A 20724-nucleotide genomic window follows, 5' to 3' on the forward strand; every position below is an offset into this window, starting at 1 on the left:
TTACATGTACACTATTTTACAACGGGTACGTTCCTATTTTGATACTTTGTATACGATATATGAAAGGAATAGGTGCTTGGAGAGTCAAACATAATTAAAATATGTCAGTCTTAGTGCCGCGGATATAGAGTACAAGATGACATTCGCAAGATATCAGTCAAGTCATCTTCTACCGGATCGTAATCATGGTGATTATGTAATATAACCACGAAATATCATTCGAATTAATACATTCCATTATACTTTGCTTTTTGTCTGGCAGCTCCTGACATAAGCCTTATTTGGAAAGAGGCATGTATATAATTATACATCACAATAAATACTAGTTAGTCACGAGGTAATTTAATAGGTAAACAAGGGATAACAAATTCCTCCAAAACACGTTTAACGCGCGATTTTATATTACAAAAAGGGTAAAATATTATTTTTATAATTGGAATATGAACCATATTGTAAAGTAAAATATCATGTATCTCCCACTGAGTTTCGTTTCCTGGCATCAGTGCTTGTTGCTCATTTAAAATATTTACACTAAACACATCACAAAAAGTAATTACCCCATCCCACTTATTACGAGGCAAAATCTACGAATCCAATCTTAAAATTGAAATACCAAAAGCAAGCCAGTTTTAAAATGCTTCATTTGACGTAGTAGCCTAAAATGTGTTGCCATGGTGACCCTTTGAATGAAAAAGATGCAGATTAAAAGGCTACACCTAAACCAATTGAAAATGATGTTTTTGTTACTTGAGTGCCTGTTCGTCACTGGTCACCGTGGGTCATCATTGACAAGTCATGTAGAGAATGTAATGGTACACTGACTTCTTTTAGTGCATCTTTCGATTCTGCATCTTTTTCATTCAAGGTGTCTTCATGGCTACACATTTTGAGCTATCCAGACAAAAAGGTATCAAAATATCCATACATAAATGGGTTTTCTTTTTGCTATTTCAGTTTGAAAATTGGATGCATAGATCTTGAGTTATTGCCTAGCAATAAAGGGGGTATTTACATTTGAGATGTGTTTATGAACAACCAATGCAGCTGGTATTGAAAGTGAACAAAATAGTTTAGTTGTGGTATCAATAGTTCCATTTGGTATCATTTTACCTTTTCTGCGGGCTATGAATCGTGGACAATGAGGAAAAAGAATAATGTAGAGAAATTGTATCAAATAAGAAACGTCACTCTTTCCCTCGTAAACTTCTTTTGATGGCTTACTATATTGTCTCTTCCTTGAAGCACAAGTTTTTATCTCAGTTAATACCATTATGCCCTGTGAGTATTTCTTCCATTATGTTTTTGGCTTATTTCCCTCTTTTGCTGCAGCGATGCTGCAATGGAGGAAGAGATAGTTCTATCAGTATATTATCGTGTTAAATCCAATACAGACAGTATAATCCTAATTTAAAGAAAGTGCATATCACGATCTCTGAAGGACAACAAAGACTTGTTTTTGAAGATATTTTGCAATCCGTAGAGATGTATCTTTTTTATTCAGAAGAAGATATACATGTACAGGTGAAACCGAATTCACATCAACTATATTATTACTGATATACTTAGTGTTAAAATATAATATGTTTGCCGTGTAAGGCTTTATAGGGATTATAAAGGCATGAGTAGATTTTTATATTTGATTTAAAGACAATGCATAGGATTAAGATTAGAGTCGAGATAATTACGCAATTACGCAAGATTGAGAGACATTGGTACTGAAATCGGAATTAGTGCTGGAATTCAGAGTAGATTTCTGTGTTGAATATAATAGGGTTATTTCAATTGAAGACCTGAATGACACAGGGAGTATGAATTTTAAATGGGGCTACCTGAATGGTTGACTCCATGTGAAATCTACCACCCTGTTTGGGAGATTAAGGCCATGTCTTTCATAGGAGTATATGGATTTCAACTGGAATCCCATTTGTAGGAAAACAAAACTTTCTTTAATCTTTGTTATTTTGCTTTTTGTTCCCCCTTTATATATATTTTCAAGACCATAATAAAATATAATGCATGGGTCTACTACCAAAGTTTGAAGCTAAGGCGAATACATGTTTCCCGGAACACTTTCCAGGGCATGATGCCATTAAAACACTCGAACCTCCCGGGGATGAATAAGAACTTCACTCGCCTTCATCTAAATGACTAAAAGCAAAATTGTTTGACTCGATTGTTTAAAGTGGTTTTCTGCTTTTACGAAATCATCTTCTTTTACTGTTCTATTATTATCATTCAAATTAATTGAGCATTATGCTATCACAGACGACTGTAATATTTAAAGAGCATTGTTCTTGGATATGGTTTAGAATTTACAGATCCCAATAGAATTGTATTCTGTTATATGCATCTACACAAACAAACAAACAAACAAACAAACAAACAAACAAACAAACACACACACACACACACAAATAAGGAAAGCAAACAAAATAAACCCCACCCCTACACACCCCCAACTGGGTCAAATAGGGAATGTCCCAGAGTATTTGGGGCGGTTATGGGCTTCATAGTACTAGTCCACTAAAATCATTTGTGGCCGACCCCGATTCCGAAGCCAAGTCGTTTGCAACAATATGCGAGGTTTCAAGCAATAAAATGGATGTTGCCCTAGTGTCCTAAAATGTTCGATTTTTTCGTATTTGGTCACGTGATTAAGATTTAAGGGACTAGTGCAAAGATCTAGGTAATTGCGTGCGGCAAAGTCAGAGCCGGGTTGGTTATATTATTGATTGGATGCATTATAATGTGACCTACTACCACAAAATGAGCTTAAAGTCGCAATGTAGTAGTTTCAAGACATCCTGGCTGCTGAGTTGACATTTTTTGTTTACCGTGCACATGTATAAGCCAGTAGCATGTCCTTCGTGAAAGGCCCGTTGTGTTCCCATTCAAAAAGGACATACAGAAATAATATTGGCTTGAACAGGTGCGTATGAAACAAAAAACACCAGCGCAGTAGCCAGGGCGTCTCTAATCTACCAACTTGCGACTTTACACTCATTTCGTGGTAGCAGGTAACATATTTAGATCCTTAGGAGACACTACCTGGTCTATTCCATATGTCCTAGTTCTTTTTTTCTGACTTTGCGTTTGATTAACCAACTGTACATGGTGAGCACATGTATATAGCTGTTCACATTAATAGTTCATTTCACCTATTTCATTTTAAGTTAAATTAGGTTGCTATATAAACATTTGAACCATTATTTATTCTTACCTAATCATGCCAATTCTTATACTAACCATCAATTAAAATACCCTCCTAAACCATAATCCATATTGAAAAGTACCAGGTGGTCACCCTGCTAAATCTAAAACAAAGAAAGGCTAATCGCACATTCGGACACGTTACAAATTACATGTTATCAATCATAACAGAAAAGAAAGCTATACATGAGCCCAAAAGTAAATGATCAATATTTATCAGATTTAAAGCACTGTCAGTACATTTTACTTTCCTTCTTGTAAAACATAAACAAAATCATATTTTGATTTGATATTGAGATGATTAATATAAATTATTTGAGTATAAAATATATTGCCAGAAACATTTGAATCAGATCCCATTTTATCGCAATTCCTGATTGTATATATATGTCGGGTCGAAGATTTATAAAACAAGAAAATAGGCTGTTCCAGTTGAAATCTATACGCCTCCTATGAAAGACATGACCTGAATCTTTTACACAGGGAGTGAAAATAGGGTTACCTGAATGAGTGACTCCATATGAAATCTACACCCCTATGTGGGAGATTAAGGTTGTGTCTTCCATAGGGGTGTAAGGATTGCAACTGTAATAGCCCAATCCACCTGATTGAAACAAGCTTGGCGATAGTACTGATTAAATTAAATAAATTAATGCAAATTATGGATTAATTACTAATGGATTGGTCAATGCCGAATGAATATATTTGTGAAAAACGCGGATTAAATGAGTCAAATGAGTAACGTCAAATGTGTAACTTGAGTTCCCTCGCAGCTCCAATCTTTTCGAAGATAATTATCTTAAACCTCCTAAGGTTTATTCATCCAGCATATAAAATTACTCTTTTAACGCCCAAACGACTTGAGTTAATCGTAGATTCATCTTTTGCGCTCATTTTAATTTTATGTTTTTACCCTAGAAAACGGAAGGTTGTGGGTTCGAATGCTAGTTTTGATTACATTTAAATGACTGTTGTCTAGTTTAATTCTACATTTTGGGTTGGTTAACTGTTTTTTCCTATATGAATTATATTCAGATAGCGAGATGTTCTTGTGAAGGATGCGTAGCCACATTACCTACTTAATAATTTACACCATTACTGTAGTGCATCCGGTCATTAAACTACAGACGACAGATTTCAAAGTTTTGAATTGTACATTTGTATGACTATATTTGGAATCAGCATGAAAAATGCATTAAAATGAGTACAAACAAGAAAATATCTCAAACTTGGACTTTTTACGTCAAAGCCTATGGTCAGCACGCAGAGGATTATGGGATAAATACTTACAACAAATTGAAGAAGAAAAACAGTTAGGTCTTGATATGTCCCACTTCTGAATGATCTATTCCGACCGATACCGTGTATCTCTTACCCAAAGGTAGACAATTACCGTGGAACGTAACGATGTAGACTTCTGCTAAATTGTCCATTTTCCCATGGGGAGGTGCCACGTGTAAAGTGAAGTGAAATCTTATCCGATAAACACTTAACAACCACAGTATTGGATAATTTCTCGACACTTACTATAGGTGTTATGTACTGATTGCATTTGCAACACGCAATCTGTGGTCTTTGTATAAGATATAATGTATTGGTATAAGCGTTGAAAATAATGGATGTGTTTGCTATATTCGTGAGGCCACATACTTTACCAACGATCGTGTTGTGGCGAATGTCCTATAGCCAGTCATCTGGTGATTTGTTTTGCATGAAATCAGCCTGTGTGATCGGTGGGGGCAGGGATCAATACCCAGATTTCCCTAATATTAGAATTTAAAAAAAAGGAATTTCAGTTCGGCACAGGTGGGCCTCGAACCCACGCCGCTGCTACATGCAACTCAAAAGAAAATAAGAAAACAGAAGAAAACAGGAGAGAAAAACAAGAAAAACAAGTGTTCATTGCAAATTGTTGTAATAGGTGACGTGATAAAGCCAAATGAGTTGGATGTCGGGAATATTGATTTTGAGATATAGCTAATAATAGTATTCAACTTAGTTTGTATTTTATTGTTCTATGCAACACTAAACTGGTCATATCTCTGGAACCATGAGTTTAATGAAACTGAAAACTGAATTTTGATTTTAATCGATATCTGAGTCATTTTGCGTGATCGCATACTGGAACTTTATCTCAGTCAGTATATGTGATGCAATAATACCGCATCCGATAATATATTATATGAAGCCGTACGCGCCCTTGTTTATTTGTTACTAATTTCGGATTTTAGCACCCAATTTTAAAGATAACCTGCCCCGACAAATTTCCCATTACATATATTTAAAATCATTTATACATTTGTTGACAAAGCCTCCGAAACGTGTTATAAACGTTGAAATGTATTGGACGAATAAGCGACAATAAGCGACAGCTCGTTATAGTCGTCAGTGTTAGACACTATTCTGGTTATGTTGTGACATGAGCCATAATATTGTCTTCACTTAGGATGTCGATCATGCTCATATGTTATGACGCAGTTCCTTAACTTCAATACGTTTGTACATATTCTATAGAATGACCTTTGACTCGAATTCAAAAACTCATACTTTTAAGCTAAGCTTGTTAAAAACCGAAGGCTCAGCGTACCCACCGAATGAAGGAGTACTTTCGCGGTCCATTTATATCGCGTTTTAAACGACCGAATCCAGATCTGACAATTCTGTAATAAATACAACGAGCTAAATACAAATCGGTTCTGATCGGCATATACGTTAAACCATCAAGTAATAAGTCATTGAAACAACTATAATCACTGACAATAACGTTTATTAACGTGTCGTTGAATGAGATTCAATTGACCATTGCGTATAGATTTCCCTTTATGTGTCTTTTTCACCGGTGTTGAGTGATAGCGACTATAAGCGACAATCGGTTTATATCAATGTTACTTGTCAGACTTGTGAACGGTATGTGTAATAATACATGTACCATAAATAGAAGTTAACCGAGCGACCGAGTACGAGTGCAGAGTGTTTTAAAAATTATACAATTTCTGAAGCGAAGTATTAAACTCTTGAAGATAAGCAAAATATGATTTATAATATTTGTTAATTTGAAAGATTAGTTAAGGGTACACGATGTATTGTTGGTCGAAACAGCCACAAAATCGACTTTCATTGTTTGGATCAATATATTATTGAAAAATAACACTAAGATGTTTGGCAAAAGTTCATTCTACAAATCATATACAAATCGTATACAAAAGTGTTGCTGTTTTGACAGCCCCTCTTTACAACGTAACTCAAGAACCACAAGACCTACAAAAGTATATCTGTGATGTTTTCTACACACTTGCTATGAAATAATGATCAATGCAAATTTTGCCAAAGCTCACTACCATTCGCAAGATGCTGTGAACTACCAAACCGCAACAGTTTAAAATAGTTGCTAACCTTAACTGCGTTATTACACTAGTAACAGAGTCGAGGCAATCAAAGTGACGAGGTTATTGGTTTTGTTTTACTACACGCGTACAAGTCTATAGTGGGGAACTGATTGAACCAGGATAATTTTAGTATTTGATGATTGGGAAAGCATCTCATCATTTCTATTCGCCGTAGATACCTCTGCATTGAACCATAGATGTCACAAAACATGGATAAAGACCTGGATTCATATCATGCCGATTTTTCGCACCCGTAATATTAGTATCTTTGAAAAGAGCGGCATACACAGTTGATGAGTGCAACCTGCTTGTAGTGTAAATTTAAAAATTGTTTTAACATATTGCGGTGGTAGTTTATCATGTTACATAATCACTTTTACGTCGAATTCTCAACAGATTATTATTTACCATAGCGATGAATACATTGCCCAGCACACCCCCACGTGTAATCGCCTCCAAACGTGGACGCTGTCGAGGACCATGCAAACGTGGTCGTTTGAATTCCTAGTTAATCGACATACCGAGGACGTTTTCCGCCATTTTGTTTGTGTATTTTTGTGTGTATGGAATTTAACCTAGCAACTGCGGACGTCATTCCTTATATACCGATAGAGGTCGTATTTCGCAAATACATTACATGCATTTGCGGTCGTTTGCAGACCTCCAGAAACCGAGGACGGTCCCCCATTGCAGGGTGGTCCGCGGTTTGAATGTGAAGTGCGAGTGTGTGTCCTCGTTTGCTGGCAAACGCAGCACTAGATGAAAGCTGTAACTCTCCTTCGCACCATTAATAGTGGTACCAACACACGCGAACCAGAATACTGGGACACTACCGATGAATCAATATAGAATTTGCAGTATGCAGAAGCTTTCTCAAATTAGTTACATTTAGTTTGCTTGTTTTTGGTTTAGAGTCTAGAGAGAAAATGCATTGCAAAAATCAGAGTTGTTTTTCCTTTGGTTATGACAGATTAATCCCATAGAAATATATATGAGGATTTATTAATGCTATACCCATAATGCCTTGTGCGACACGGGTGCATACTTGTTTTATCCCATAGTGCTTTTGCTATGTATTTGGGCATCGCTTTCGGTGTTGCTGTTTCAGTTATTTTTTGAGGTTTTCAAATTTGGTTAATTTCCTTATAATTGTATATAAGGCAATTTTATTTTAAATCCCCACACCTCCTGTGAAAGATTGAATTGAATTTTGCTAAATTTGGCTTGAAATTCTTAAACTTCGCTTGGAATTCAACCACACCTTTTTCATTGAATATGGAAGACAGTGGTCGAACGTGAATAATTTAAACTATTGAATTCAAAATATTTTCATGGGGGTTTGGTTTTGAAATAAAAAAAACAAAACAATTGAACTAAGGAAACGATAGATGTTACCAGAATCTGCATGTTCGTAAAGGCCGCTCCAAATATCTGGAAAACATATTAAGTTAGGAACTGTGTAAAGTTTGTTGGTATAGAGGTGAACAATAACTGAACATTGACTTGATTATATTTTTAAGCCTACTTAATTGGGTTGCCCTTGAAAGTTTGCCTGGTCAACTGGATGGGCCTTTAAGGACATACAGGCATACTATTGGCTTGAACAGGTAGGTGCATGTGAATCAAAGAACTACAACCCAGCAGCCATGCCGGCTTTCTATCTGATTTTGTCATGTAGTGTCGTGTCACATGAGCCCATTTTGGTGCATTATGGGGTATTGTAAAACATCATTTCGATTAGATATGCAAGCATGTTCCAGGGTAAAGATATCATACAGTAAAAAATATATGCACTGGTACATCCTGACACTACCTTGTGTACTGCACACTCAATCATTCGCGTTTATTTTTGAATGTAGACATTTTTAGTAAAATAAAAATCACAAAGTATTATACCTAATGAGAGTAACCCAGGTGTCGCCCTTGTCGGTACCATAAGCTGTCAAACATATGATACATCTACCCTGGGCCAGAAACATGCTCCATGCGAGTATATATAGTTTAAAACACATTTACAAGAAAACTCTGAAAACACATTGTGAAATGCTACGTTCAATGCCTTACTTGTCACAATGAGTACATCACGGGGTGACAGTTTAGTGGCCAGCTACACATGTGTTTATAGATCAGATTGATTCAGATATATGTGAATTAGTGTTATGTATAACGCATCTATACAAGTGACATTAGGGCCTGGTCTTAAACAAATAGTAATTTTGGTACAGACGAAACCCTCAAAACAGTACAATTGAATAAATAGCTGCCTCAACAAAGCTCCTTGAAGTATTTAATTCACGCAGGGCACATTTGAAATTAATAATTATTGCCCGTTTAGATAAATCCCATAATTCCTTGCGGTTAGATCCGAGATGTCGTCATTGACGTCACGCCGACATGCAATTCGCAGTAATCATAACGATGTTCGCTACACGATGTGCGCATCGACGTGACGTCAATTGGCGCCATCTCAAGTCTATACCGTAAAGAATTATGGGAATTACCAAAACGGACAATTGAGAATAATCGTGCAACCATTACGCATTACAGGTCCTTTGCGATTTCAGCATGTTTCTTGACAGCTTTAGTTCATAACAATAATTCTATCCCTTTCCTTGGAATGATCAGTTTATCCACAGTCTAGTGAGTTTACCTTTTTAGCAAACAGTCAAGGGAAATGTATGGGAATTCAGTGACCCCAGATGACCTTGATCTGTCCAACTTTCCAGAAGGTGCCATGTATTTGCTGGCCATAGTACGGGTGAATAAGTTGTTACCGCCTTCCTTTTCAGCTGAAGCGTTGGTATAATGTGACCCGCTACCACAAAAAAAAAGTTGGTAGTTTCGAGACATCCTGGCTGCTGAGTTGATGTTCTTTGTTTGTCGCGCACCTGTACAAGCCAGTACGCATGTCATTCGTCCACAGCATGATTGCCCCTATTCACAAATCACATACAGACATACTATGGGCTGGAACAAGTACGTGTGAAATAAAGAACACCGACGCAGCAGCCAAACTGTTTCGAAACTACGAACTTGCGACTTTACGCTCATTTCGTGGTAGCAGGTCACAAAATAGGACTGATTGTACAGGTAGCGCTATACATTTTAGTGGAAGAAAATACATTAAACTTGGATGGTACAAGTAATTCCATGTTCTTCCACGAAGCCTAACATCGCCACCATCTTCATCCGTAGAATAATATTATACATATTGTCTCAAAATAGTTTGTCATGACTACAAAACCTTAAACAGTAATTGCGCCGAAGCAATATAATATTGGTTACAGGGGCTACCAAAGTCCCGCTAGGGTTAAGTACGAATCAGGGCTATTCTAGATTGAGTTATTTCGTTGGCATACCCTAATGTTACAGTAGTGTTTGTCAAAGTTCTGTAAGCTTAATTCTCGTGTGTATTACATGATAACATAACAAGCATCTTTTACTGCGGCAATTCCCTTTGAAATCCCGACGGGGGATGATTTGTCAGTCACATAAAGAATAATGACCTCACTAAGGACTTATTGTGTCACAAAAATAGCAACGCTCTATCAAATAAAAACTGTACAACATCATTATATAGCGCTGTGTGTTGTCAGTGCATTAAAGTAAACTGTGGGTACATCTGAACCAACGTTAGACGAACTTGATGCATGTTTTATGTAATTACTTACAAGTGCCATTCTTGTGGTTAAACAATAACAAGTTTGAACTTTAAAATAATGAAAAAAAAACTTTATTAACCCTGTTATGGGTACTTGACATATATAGGTGCGAAAGTGGTTAAAGGAACAGTGACAAGGGAAATGACACGCACAACCTACTTAACCGACCGATATTGGTTGAAAGTCATCGACAAAGTAGGTGCATACTAAAGGCTGTCATGCCAAACTGTACAATACACAATAACGCCCACGTGGCTCCTTAATGTTACTCTGTCATTTCTTCAAAATTGTAATGCTGACAGGGCAATAAGCACTTTTGTCTTATACGTTTTATAGCATAATAATATAAAAAGAGGTGTATAGAAGAGCACCTGTTACAGGTGGTGTGCTGACAAATTCTGTTTTCCAATTATTCAATTTAGACAAACATAATCAAAAATATCGAATACATTTTATGTAGAATGATTCGATTATGTGATTAGAATGAAAATCACACATTGATTTAGTTTATTATAACATTTTTATACGAAATGCATTGACTGGACTATTTATATTATAGCTGGTTTTACGAGTTTTCATTACGTCTATGAACATCACAGTTCCGTAGTAGCACAAAGAAAGTGTGACGATTATATCAGAAATTGTTTAGTCTTATCAGTACAAAATACCCCCAATATGCCCTCTGTAAAGATATGAAATATTACATCTTAGTAAATAAATAAATAAATAAATAAATAAATAAATAAATAAATAAATAAATAAATAAATAAATAAATAAATAAATAAATAAATAAATAAATAAATAAATAAATAAATAAATTATTTTGGTGCCCAAATAGGATCGATGCATGACTTTCATATGAATAGTAAACATATGGTGGCTATCTAAAGCAACCAAGTTTTTCTGCTTCATTTTTTATTTTTCAAATTTTAATAGTCATAATAACATCTCCGACTATTTCAAAATGTCTTCTCACTGTTTCAAACAGAGAGGCTTACAGCAACTTTCTAATAGTGTCATGATATCTACAACATCGGAATAACACCTCAGTAATGGCGGATTCAGTGGATTTCGACGGATTTTGTTGTTGTTCATATCACTGATGTCGTTATTAAGTAATGTATACACACACACATATATTATATATACATTATATTCTTGTGGCTAAACGATAAGTAGTTAAGCTGCTCGTATATAAATGATTCACTTTTACGTCTGAGTAATACATTATTTAACGAACGTTGTTTTGGAAATATAAGAATGATGTTTTGCAAAAGATCGTTGTTTATCGAGACATTTTCAAAGCCTACTAAGGCAAATTGGAGCCGATAGCAAGGTAAAGTAAAGCAACAAAGATTCACGTCTATAAAACAGTGCACAATACGGCCGTGATAAAAAAAAGGGTTCTATTTCTTTGTAGGAAAATAAGATTTAAAGATTGATTTATTTCACAAGGATTATAGAAGATAGCCTGTATATTAAATTACAGTTTCGACGAATATTTGTGACCGACATCATACTATAGTATAGTTAACTGAAGCAGTTTAACGCTTTAAGGCTATACGCTTTCTTCCTCTTCTCTTTTTTCCTTAGCAATTTGAAATTGAGCCAACAAATCATGTTGAATTACAAACTTTTGACGTGACAAATGACGAATATTCATTTCCAGATGGATTTTATACTATAGTCAACAGCATCAGTTGTTGCTTGGCTATCAGTTTTCTTCCTCTTCTTTTTTCATTGAAATTGAGCCAACTATAAATCATGTTGGATTGTCAACGAAATTTTTTACCGATCCATGCTTATGTCCAAATTAATGGTGCACGCGATATTGTTGGTCGAAGCAGCCAAAATATCGATTTTCATTATCTAATTCAATATATTATTGAAAAATAACACGATGATGTTTTGTAAACGTTCATTCTACAAATCACGTATTTTAAAAACTTGCTTAATTTATTGTTGTTAATGAGTTATGTACGTTTTACAAAAGTGTTGTTGTTTTAGCCCTCTTTACAACATAACTCAAGAACCACAGGACCTAGCAAGTTGCACCCTATTCGGTAATTGTACCAAGCTCACTATTATTCGCAAGATGATGTGAACTACCAAATCGCAACAGTTTAAAATAGTGGCTAAACGGCTAAACTTAACGCTTGGTTATCTGTTTCCTTCATCTGTTCTTTTTTCCATTGAAATCGAGTCAACAAAAGTTAACAAATCATGTTTGATTACAAACTTTCGACGAAATTTCTGAGCGATTTCATGCTAGTAGTAAATGGCACCAGTTAACGCAGGGATATCCGTTTTCTTCTTTGTCGTCCTTTCTATCATGAAATTGAGCCAACAAATCATTGTTGGATGCAGCTAAAATGGCTTACTATTCTCAATAGACGCATGCAATAAGATTGATCATTTTCGTCGACCTATTTTGTATCATTAAATGAGAAATAGAAAATAGGCTCGTTCTGGTCCCAATGGGTGTGACACTTTGATACTATACGAATTGATGTTCTGATTGGATTTGATTTTATATTTGGAAATTATAGTGTATCTCGGTAAAAACAGATAATTTCAAATATATAGCTTATGAAACCGTATATTTTATCGAATTCTTTATTCATATGTGCGAAGTCCTCATTGCTTGTAATCAAACATTTGTGGTGTGATTAAGCAAAACAGTCGGAAGTCGGAAATATTGATTTTGAGTATAGCCAGACAGAGGAAGTAATTCCGTTTGTTTCCTATTGTTTTGGAAAATCTGTAACTGCTCATATCTTTTGAACTGTGGTTTACTGCAAAGTGTAGTTTTGCAAATGCTGTTTACAATCCTATAAGAAACTGAAAATTGAATATGTCCGACTTCAGAGTGATTTTGTTTGATCACACCACATATGTTCATCATATCCAATTTCAACATATTTATACATTCAAAAGAAACAACGAATCTAAGAGATAATTTATATAATCATAATAATTCATGTGGGAGTCAACGGTAATTTTCTTATTGAAACTCTTCAAATGACATGACCTCAAAATTGATACGTCTCCCTATAGTGTTAAAATTTGACAGAATTTTCACTAAATCACCCTTTAGAGAAATTAAAATTTTGTATTATAAAGGGTATCAACTTGAAAATTTTTATACTGGTCGTTTCAGTTTCCTGAATAATTATTACATAATCATGATAATGCTCTAAACTATTCAAGACATAGTACCGAGATATGATAATACTTATATGCACTATTATTTATTATTAGTGTACTGTAACCCGGACAGAGTATATGGCTAAGCTTAAGACAAAATACGATTTTGATTTATACAATATGACAATATCTGACGCATTAACCGATTGTTTTCCTGTACTTGCGTCGAGTAATTGATTAATTCTAGCTAATATACAACATTGGTCAACACTTTATGGATTAAGCAAATGTCTGATGTTTCATAATTGAAATTAAGTAATACCCTTTCGTTGGAGTTAGTTTAGATGGCGAACGATCGAGGGATATTTCGCCCCTAGCTTCTTTATTTTCCACCTTCACAATCAATGAGATGGTCACCCTCGATATTTTTATTAAGAATGCCGCCGTTTCTCTCATTTCCGGTTGCAAGCCATTCCCAAGTTCCATGTTTGTTCTTTCTCCATTTCTTTTCTGTTTATAAATTCAACATTTCCCATAATTCCGTGCTAAACTGTCAGGTTGATAGTCTCTGATTGTTACGTGTGCGTATAGACACTAGGGCGTAATATGGACTCAATAGCTATGAATTTTGGGATTATGAGTAAATGGTGACTTCTCGGACAAGATTCCCCGTTTCTTTCGGCTCGCATCCTTAGGCTGTTATATTACCTTGTTTATACACGCCCCTGATATTTGTATGATTTTCTTATATTAAAAACATGCTTGGTCTTGCTTGCTTAGGTATGGTAATACTAACGAAAAAAAGTAATTATATGAATTTTGTGTATCCGCAATATATGAACGTGCCACAGAAGCAAATCGACCTTTGAAAACATACGGATTATGTTAAATCTGCCTCGAGCCAAAGTTGCTATTTAAAGTTGTTCAATGTTTCAACAAAATCAAGATAAGAGACGCTTTATTCAACGTATCACATTATACTTCAAAAAACAAAAGCAGTATATGTATTTACGAAGTCTGTCTGAAGCTTAATTCTTAAAATCCGGACTTATCTCAAGCCAACAAACATTTCAGGCGTTTTCAAAGTCTGGAAATGTGTAAACATGATTGATATAAAGCAACATATGTGTTGAATGAAGACAACTTTTATGCAGTAGTCTTTATATTTGTTTTAATGGATAGCCTGTTAAATACGACATATATTTCTGTTTTTAATACATATTTTTATTTCTTTTTTTATTTTCATCTCTACAGGAAGTACATCCCCTATTTCTTCGTTTACAAACATCCGAAACCAATCAAGCCCGAGTTATCAAAGATCTTCTTCAGCGTAATGCATGGTTTAACTTTTCCATCGTTGCCAGTGAAGCAGAAGGATCAGATGCCTTTGTACAACATCTACGAGAACAACTAACAGACACCAAAGGATGGGCCGGAAGCATCAAACATGACGTTAGATTTACCCCCGATGAAGCCCTGAGTGGTCGGATCCTGCGCCAGGTCTCCGGTGATGATTCCTACGTAGTTATTCTGCATTGTTCACCTGAAGAGGCCAGCAATATCTTCAAGAATGCCAAACAGATGCTTGGAGAAGGTTATGCCCTTATAGGAACAGAGTCCTTAATGACAGACCGAGATGAATACCTCAAGGAATACCCCACTGGTCTACTAATAGTAGAACACTCCAATGATTTTGATCTTCAAGATCATCTTGAGGACGCTCTTACCGTAGTATCTGAGGCTGCTAAGAATATAGGTATGGATCAAAAACGACGACCAGAAGTTTCTTGTTGGGATCCACCTCAAGAGGGACATATGGAAATGGCAAGGGAATTTTATACGTAAGTTAAAATCTGTCCCCTCAAGTAAAACGCTTTCTTAATTAACCCTCTACTGCAGGCGACAAGTTTAAAAAATTCAGAAATTTCAGAATTGTAAATTTTCATGACCATATTTGGAATCGGCATGAATAATACATTAAAATGAGTACAAACAAAAGGCTATTTTGACATCTGAAGATGTCAGACATGATATTTTTATGTTGTGGATTTGGAAAAAATTTAAATAGTGGAAAAACTGAAATTTACTCAATCCAGTGGGAATAAGGCGCAAAAAGCGGGCGATTTTACTAATGCACGCGGGGGCTTTGAGACGAACTATATAAATTAAGATGGCCTTATGTTATTTGTTTTTATCATTCCATTAAGTAGTTTGTTGTGTTTTTATAGTTTATTGTGTTTTTATTGGGTAATTGCCGACCTAGATATACCCCGTATCCTTCCATTGGCGCTTTAAAATGTGTCAATATCTGCATGGATGAAGGAATTCATAGTAAGTCGTAATTCATGACCGCGTTTTTTCTACATTGGGCGATTCCATTGTGCTAAAAGGATAGAATAGAAGGTTGGCTGGTGGAAATATTATGCTTTTTCAAATCATTCTATTTATTCTATGCGGTAAATTGTGATCATGTCTAAAAATATTTTTTTTCAAAATATTAAGACTAATTTTATGGTATGATAAATTCGTTATTGGGAATTAATATTAATATGCCCATTCGGGCATGACATTTCCCATGACATGTCTCCGCTTCACCCAACAGCTAATAGTTGGGTTCGGTTGAGAGATTGTGTCAAATGCTTTCTTGAAGTCTAAATTTAGTTATCATAAACAAGTTATTTTGCCTTCACCCCTATCAACTATGTGCCTTACCTTTATTCCAACAAACACTAATTCCATTTTGATTGGTCCATAATAAGCCCCTGTCTAATTTTGTTCAAGATCATTCTGCTAAATTTTATAACTACTGTGGAATCCTGTAATTCGGTAAATTATAGCTCATTAGCTGACGATATATATACGATTAACTCTCGCGAATTGGATGGGTCATTTCTTCTTGTAATGTATTGTATGTCCCGTCTCATTGGCTAAAAACCCGGGCTAGAAAGAAAACGCTCGACGCTAAGCGACTGAAATATAAATTCACCTTGAAAGCAAGTAACATGTTGCATTTCGAATGCAGGTGGTGCAAATACCTTATATCGTATTGTTTTGTAAGAAAATACAGTGCATAATTTCTTCATCGATCTTTTTATGCTTTGGTTTATTTTTTTACAGAGTGTATCTTACTACTACGATGTAACTCTAGGCTCAAAAGTCTCAAATTCCGATGAAATATTCAATATATTAATACATATCAAATATGGAAATCAAACTTGAATGATCTGAGAGCGCTGAATAAAAATCGTATTTAATGCCTTTGGTGGCATCAGTGTGGATTTACCAGTGACTCCGCTTATTTGCTGCATACGTTTCATAAGGCCGTATTTTGAATCCATTCCCCTGTGCTATCCATTCCCCTGTCATTGCAAATAGTATAACATAAATATAACTACTCTGTATGTACAACGAATTATATCAATGACAAAATGAATTATGCGAAGTAGATGTTTGATGATATATATATTTGATATAATTTTGCTGAAATTGCAAAAGAATTGGTTTTGTTATTCTTTTTATACATTGGTTACGTTAAACATATACTGGATAATGCATGATTATGTTCAGTATGATTTTGTCATTACATACAATGTTATAAAAAAGAGAAGAATGGTAACTTGGCAGATCAGTTTGTCAAATTTTGCCAGCAGCATGTTTGAAACATGTTGTTCAACACAAATTAACAAATAAAGGACACCAGAAAAATAACTTTATTGCTATAAATCATATAATCTGCGGTAGGATATATTGACTGTTCGGTGCCAGAAGTGTGTAAATGCAATAGCTGCCATGTGTAGCTTCCGTGTGTAGATGCGTACAATACATGTGTGTGTAAATTGCCAAATATTCAAAGGGCAGCTATTGCAGTTGCCTACTTCTGGCACTGAGCAGTCAATACATCTTAAGTCTATATTTTTAACCCTCTCCGAACTACTGCCTTTCTTACAAGCGTTTCTGATAGAATAATTACGCAATATATTTATTTGATTGACCAATTAAAACATAGCTTAAACATAGCTAATTGGCTCACAAAAATCATAATAGTCTTCTTGAACCAATCAGCAGGTACTTTAAATTGTCCGTCAAATCAACATGTCACTCTAGAAGGTTTTGATTCGCTGTTGACAAATTGCCAGAAAACAGTATCACGCTCGCAAAGCAAATGAAAGATCCAACCTTAAGGCACAGAGAATAATCCTGACAAAAACTAATTGTAATTGCTCTATACATAGAAGATAATTTTCCCTTTTTGCCTATAGAGTAGCCGGCCACCAAGATATATGACCTGCTACCACAAATTGAGCATAAAGTCGCAAGTTGGTAGTTTCGAGACGGTCTGGCCGATGCGTTGGTGTTCTTTGTTTCACACGCACCTGTTCAAGCCAATAGTATGCCTGTATGTCCTTTGTGAATGGGGGAACAATGAGACATTTACGATGGACATGTTACAGACTTGTACAGGTGCGCGTCAAACAAAGACAATCTTCTCAACAGTCAGGATGTCTCGAAACTACAAACTTGCGACTTTACGTTTATTACGTGATAGCAGATCACATAATATATTCTCGCTATCGACACGATAGACATATATCAATATCATACATTATTACATGTATGCGGGTCTAATGATTCTTGGTTGAGGCAAAGTTTGATGGCCTCCCTCTCGATACCTAGAGATAGGATTTAAAGGAAGATTCACACATGCCTGTGCTTGTTGTTGATACACTACAACCGTATAATTATAAGGATATATAATTTATTTACTTGTCCATGGTTAGTGTCTCAATCCTGTGATAAACGAGCCAAGGAGGTCTTTGTAAAAAAGTCAAAACCTATGATAAATGAAACAAACAACATAATATCTTTCGCGATACCTTGTCACTTTACGTGCGACAATAAGCCCGCGCCCGCAAGATGCAATTTCGATCAAAGCAGTCAAATTTGAAAACTATATCTTATAGTTCGATGCAGGCGTTTGGATGGGCCATCGGGGACTTGTGATGTTAAATACCATATAAAAGAAAAACAGTCTTTTAAAAAGGTCACTTTTGGTGAAATTAGTACTCTTGGTACATAAATAAGTTAACTTGATAAAATAATGGGTATCGTGCGGAAAAAAATCTTTTCTGTTTTGTTAACCACGTCTGCTTTGGTCTGGTGGGATTTTTTGGTGTTAAATATCATACAAAAGAAAAAAAGTCTTTAAAAAGGGCATTATTGGTTGAAATTTGTACTCTTGGTACATAAATAAGTTAAAACTTGCCACGTCGTGTTGAGAAAAGTGTTGAGGCACCACGTGTAGTATGGTCCTATGATGCTATCGATGTCCCGATAAATTCCGATGGCTTTGTCTGACTAAACGCGAAGCCTTAGAACTTGTGTACCATCAAACAATAAATTATTGCTATACCTCTTGTAGTTATGGTAATTCAAAACTTAATATTTTTTTCCTTTTTTACAGAGCTATGACCAATATATCTTTCCGTGGAAAAACGGGATCTATAGATTTTGATGGGAATGGAGATCTTACAGACGCCACGTACAACGTTCTAAATCTTATACAAGACCCTGAAAGTCCTACGGAAGAGCGCAGATGGAAACAAGTTGGGAAGTGGAAGAAAGGAAAACTACAACTGGAGACGGTGGTTTGGCCTGGGGATACATTAATAATGCCAGTTGGGCTTGATACAACCAAAATTATAGTCGCCACCAATGAAGAGAAACCTTTTATATTTTTCAGTAGACCTACAGGGGGTGATGGTGAATGTCCAACAGGGGAAATATGCCTACAGGCTAACAATAGTAATCGTGCAGATATCGAAAGAGCATTTGAGGAATTTGAGAAGTCCAAGAGTGGTGGGAACTATTCTGAATACATGCGATGTTGTACAGGTCTCTGTGTAGATCTGTTAAACAAAATCAGTGCAGATTTAAATATTAAATATGAACTATACCTTGTTGCAGACTTTAACCATGGTGCTCTTGCCAATGGAAGTTGGAATGGAATGGTTGGAGACTTAATGACAGGAACATCTGATGTTGCTATTTCATCTTTTAGTATCACTTCAGAAAGGAGTGAAGTGATCGATTTTACCGCGCCGTTCTTTCATTCAGGTTTTTCAACTCTTGTTGCCAAAAAGGAGCGTGATCAAACATTGGGTGCCTTTTTAGCGCCTTTATCACCGCAGGTTTGGTCTTTAATATTCACCATGGGTTTTGTAGTTGCAATTGGTCTGACCATATTTGAATGGCATAGTCCGTATGGATTACACCCAAAAGGGCGCAATAGGGAGGTGACCTTTGGCTTCCCGTCAGCCCTAACAAACACATATGCCATATTGTTTTGTAATACAATGAAAACCAAACCACCGAAGTGTATGACAAGCAGAATGATGCTGAACATATGGGGAGGATTTTCTTTATTCTTCTTCTCGAGCTACACAGCTAATTTAGCAGCATTTTTGGCCGGGCAGATGTCTTATTTGAGAATAGAAGGAATCCATGACCCTAGGGTAAGTTGATTTATTCATAATAACTACTATAACCTTTGACCTGCTCCAATGAAAAGCTATTTGAAGGAAGATTTCAGTCAAACTATTTTAGATCAAGCTTTCATTTTCAATCGACAAGACACTATAATGTTTTTAGGTATGGAGTATTTCATTGGAGTTGGTCACACATATTTTGTCAAAGGTTTTTTCATGTTTTGTTGTATATGTTCTGAAATGATTTATCAAACTTTGTTATGTTTTAAATTTTCACATCATATATCAAAGCATTTTGTGGACATTTTGCCGACACAATTATTGACACCTGGATTTTTAAGACAGAGTGAGCATAGCAGGAATGTATACTTAAGTCGCCAGCGAGAAGCAACTAGTTTTGATCAATAAACAAATATCGTTCTTTCTAATGCAATATTAAAAAATACATAATAGAAGATCTTTTTCGTTGTTTGTCGCTACTGCCTGAAGTATAATGTCACCATTATAAGGAGGTCACTCCCAACATATTGGACTTATATAAACACTTTAACATAAACACTCTTAATAGAGGCCAAAGGAAAATGGCGGACCACATGTATGGCCAAATTCCAATACTTTGTTTGTGTACTCCTGGGCAAGTAGTATTAACCTGAATAAAACATTCTTGAAAATGTAAAGTGGTGACATTTGTTATGGTTTGACCTATTGACATTCATTCAACGTCCGCCAGTATGATTTTAGGTCAACGACTGAGGTGCAGCTTCCTGTAAACTCGACTAACATGTGCCTCTGTTTGGTCAAATCACAGATTACCCTATTGAGGGTTCAGAGAA

General features: G+C 35.6%; 1 protein-coding gene across 1 annotated transcript in view; it reads left to right on the forward strand.

The window, feature by feature from the left end:
* Positions 1 to 20724, forward strand: part of LOC140145936 (glutamate receptor ionotropic, NMDA 3B-like) — a 338151-nt gene that overhangs the window by 187486 nt on the left and 129941 nt on the right. Inside the window, 2 exon segments of the mRNA XM_072167676.1 lie at positions 14661 to 15247; positions 18868 to 19918. Of these exon segments, the coding sequence (XP_072023777.1) occupies positions 14661 to 15247; positions 18868 to 19918 (1638 nt within the window).

The sequence above is a fragment of the Amphiura filiformis genome, chromosome 2 (genome assembly GCF_039555335.1).
Source record: "Amphiura filiformis chromosome 2, Afil_fr2py, whole genome shotgun sequence".
Taxonomy (NCBI): domain Eukaryota; kingdom Metazoa; phylum Echinodermata; class Ophiuroidea; order Amphilepidida; family Amphiuridae; genus Amphiura; species Amphiura filiformis.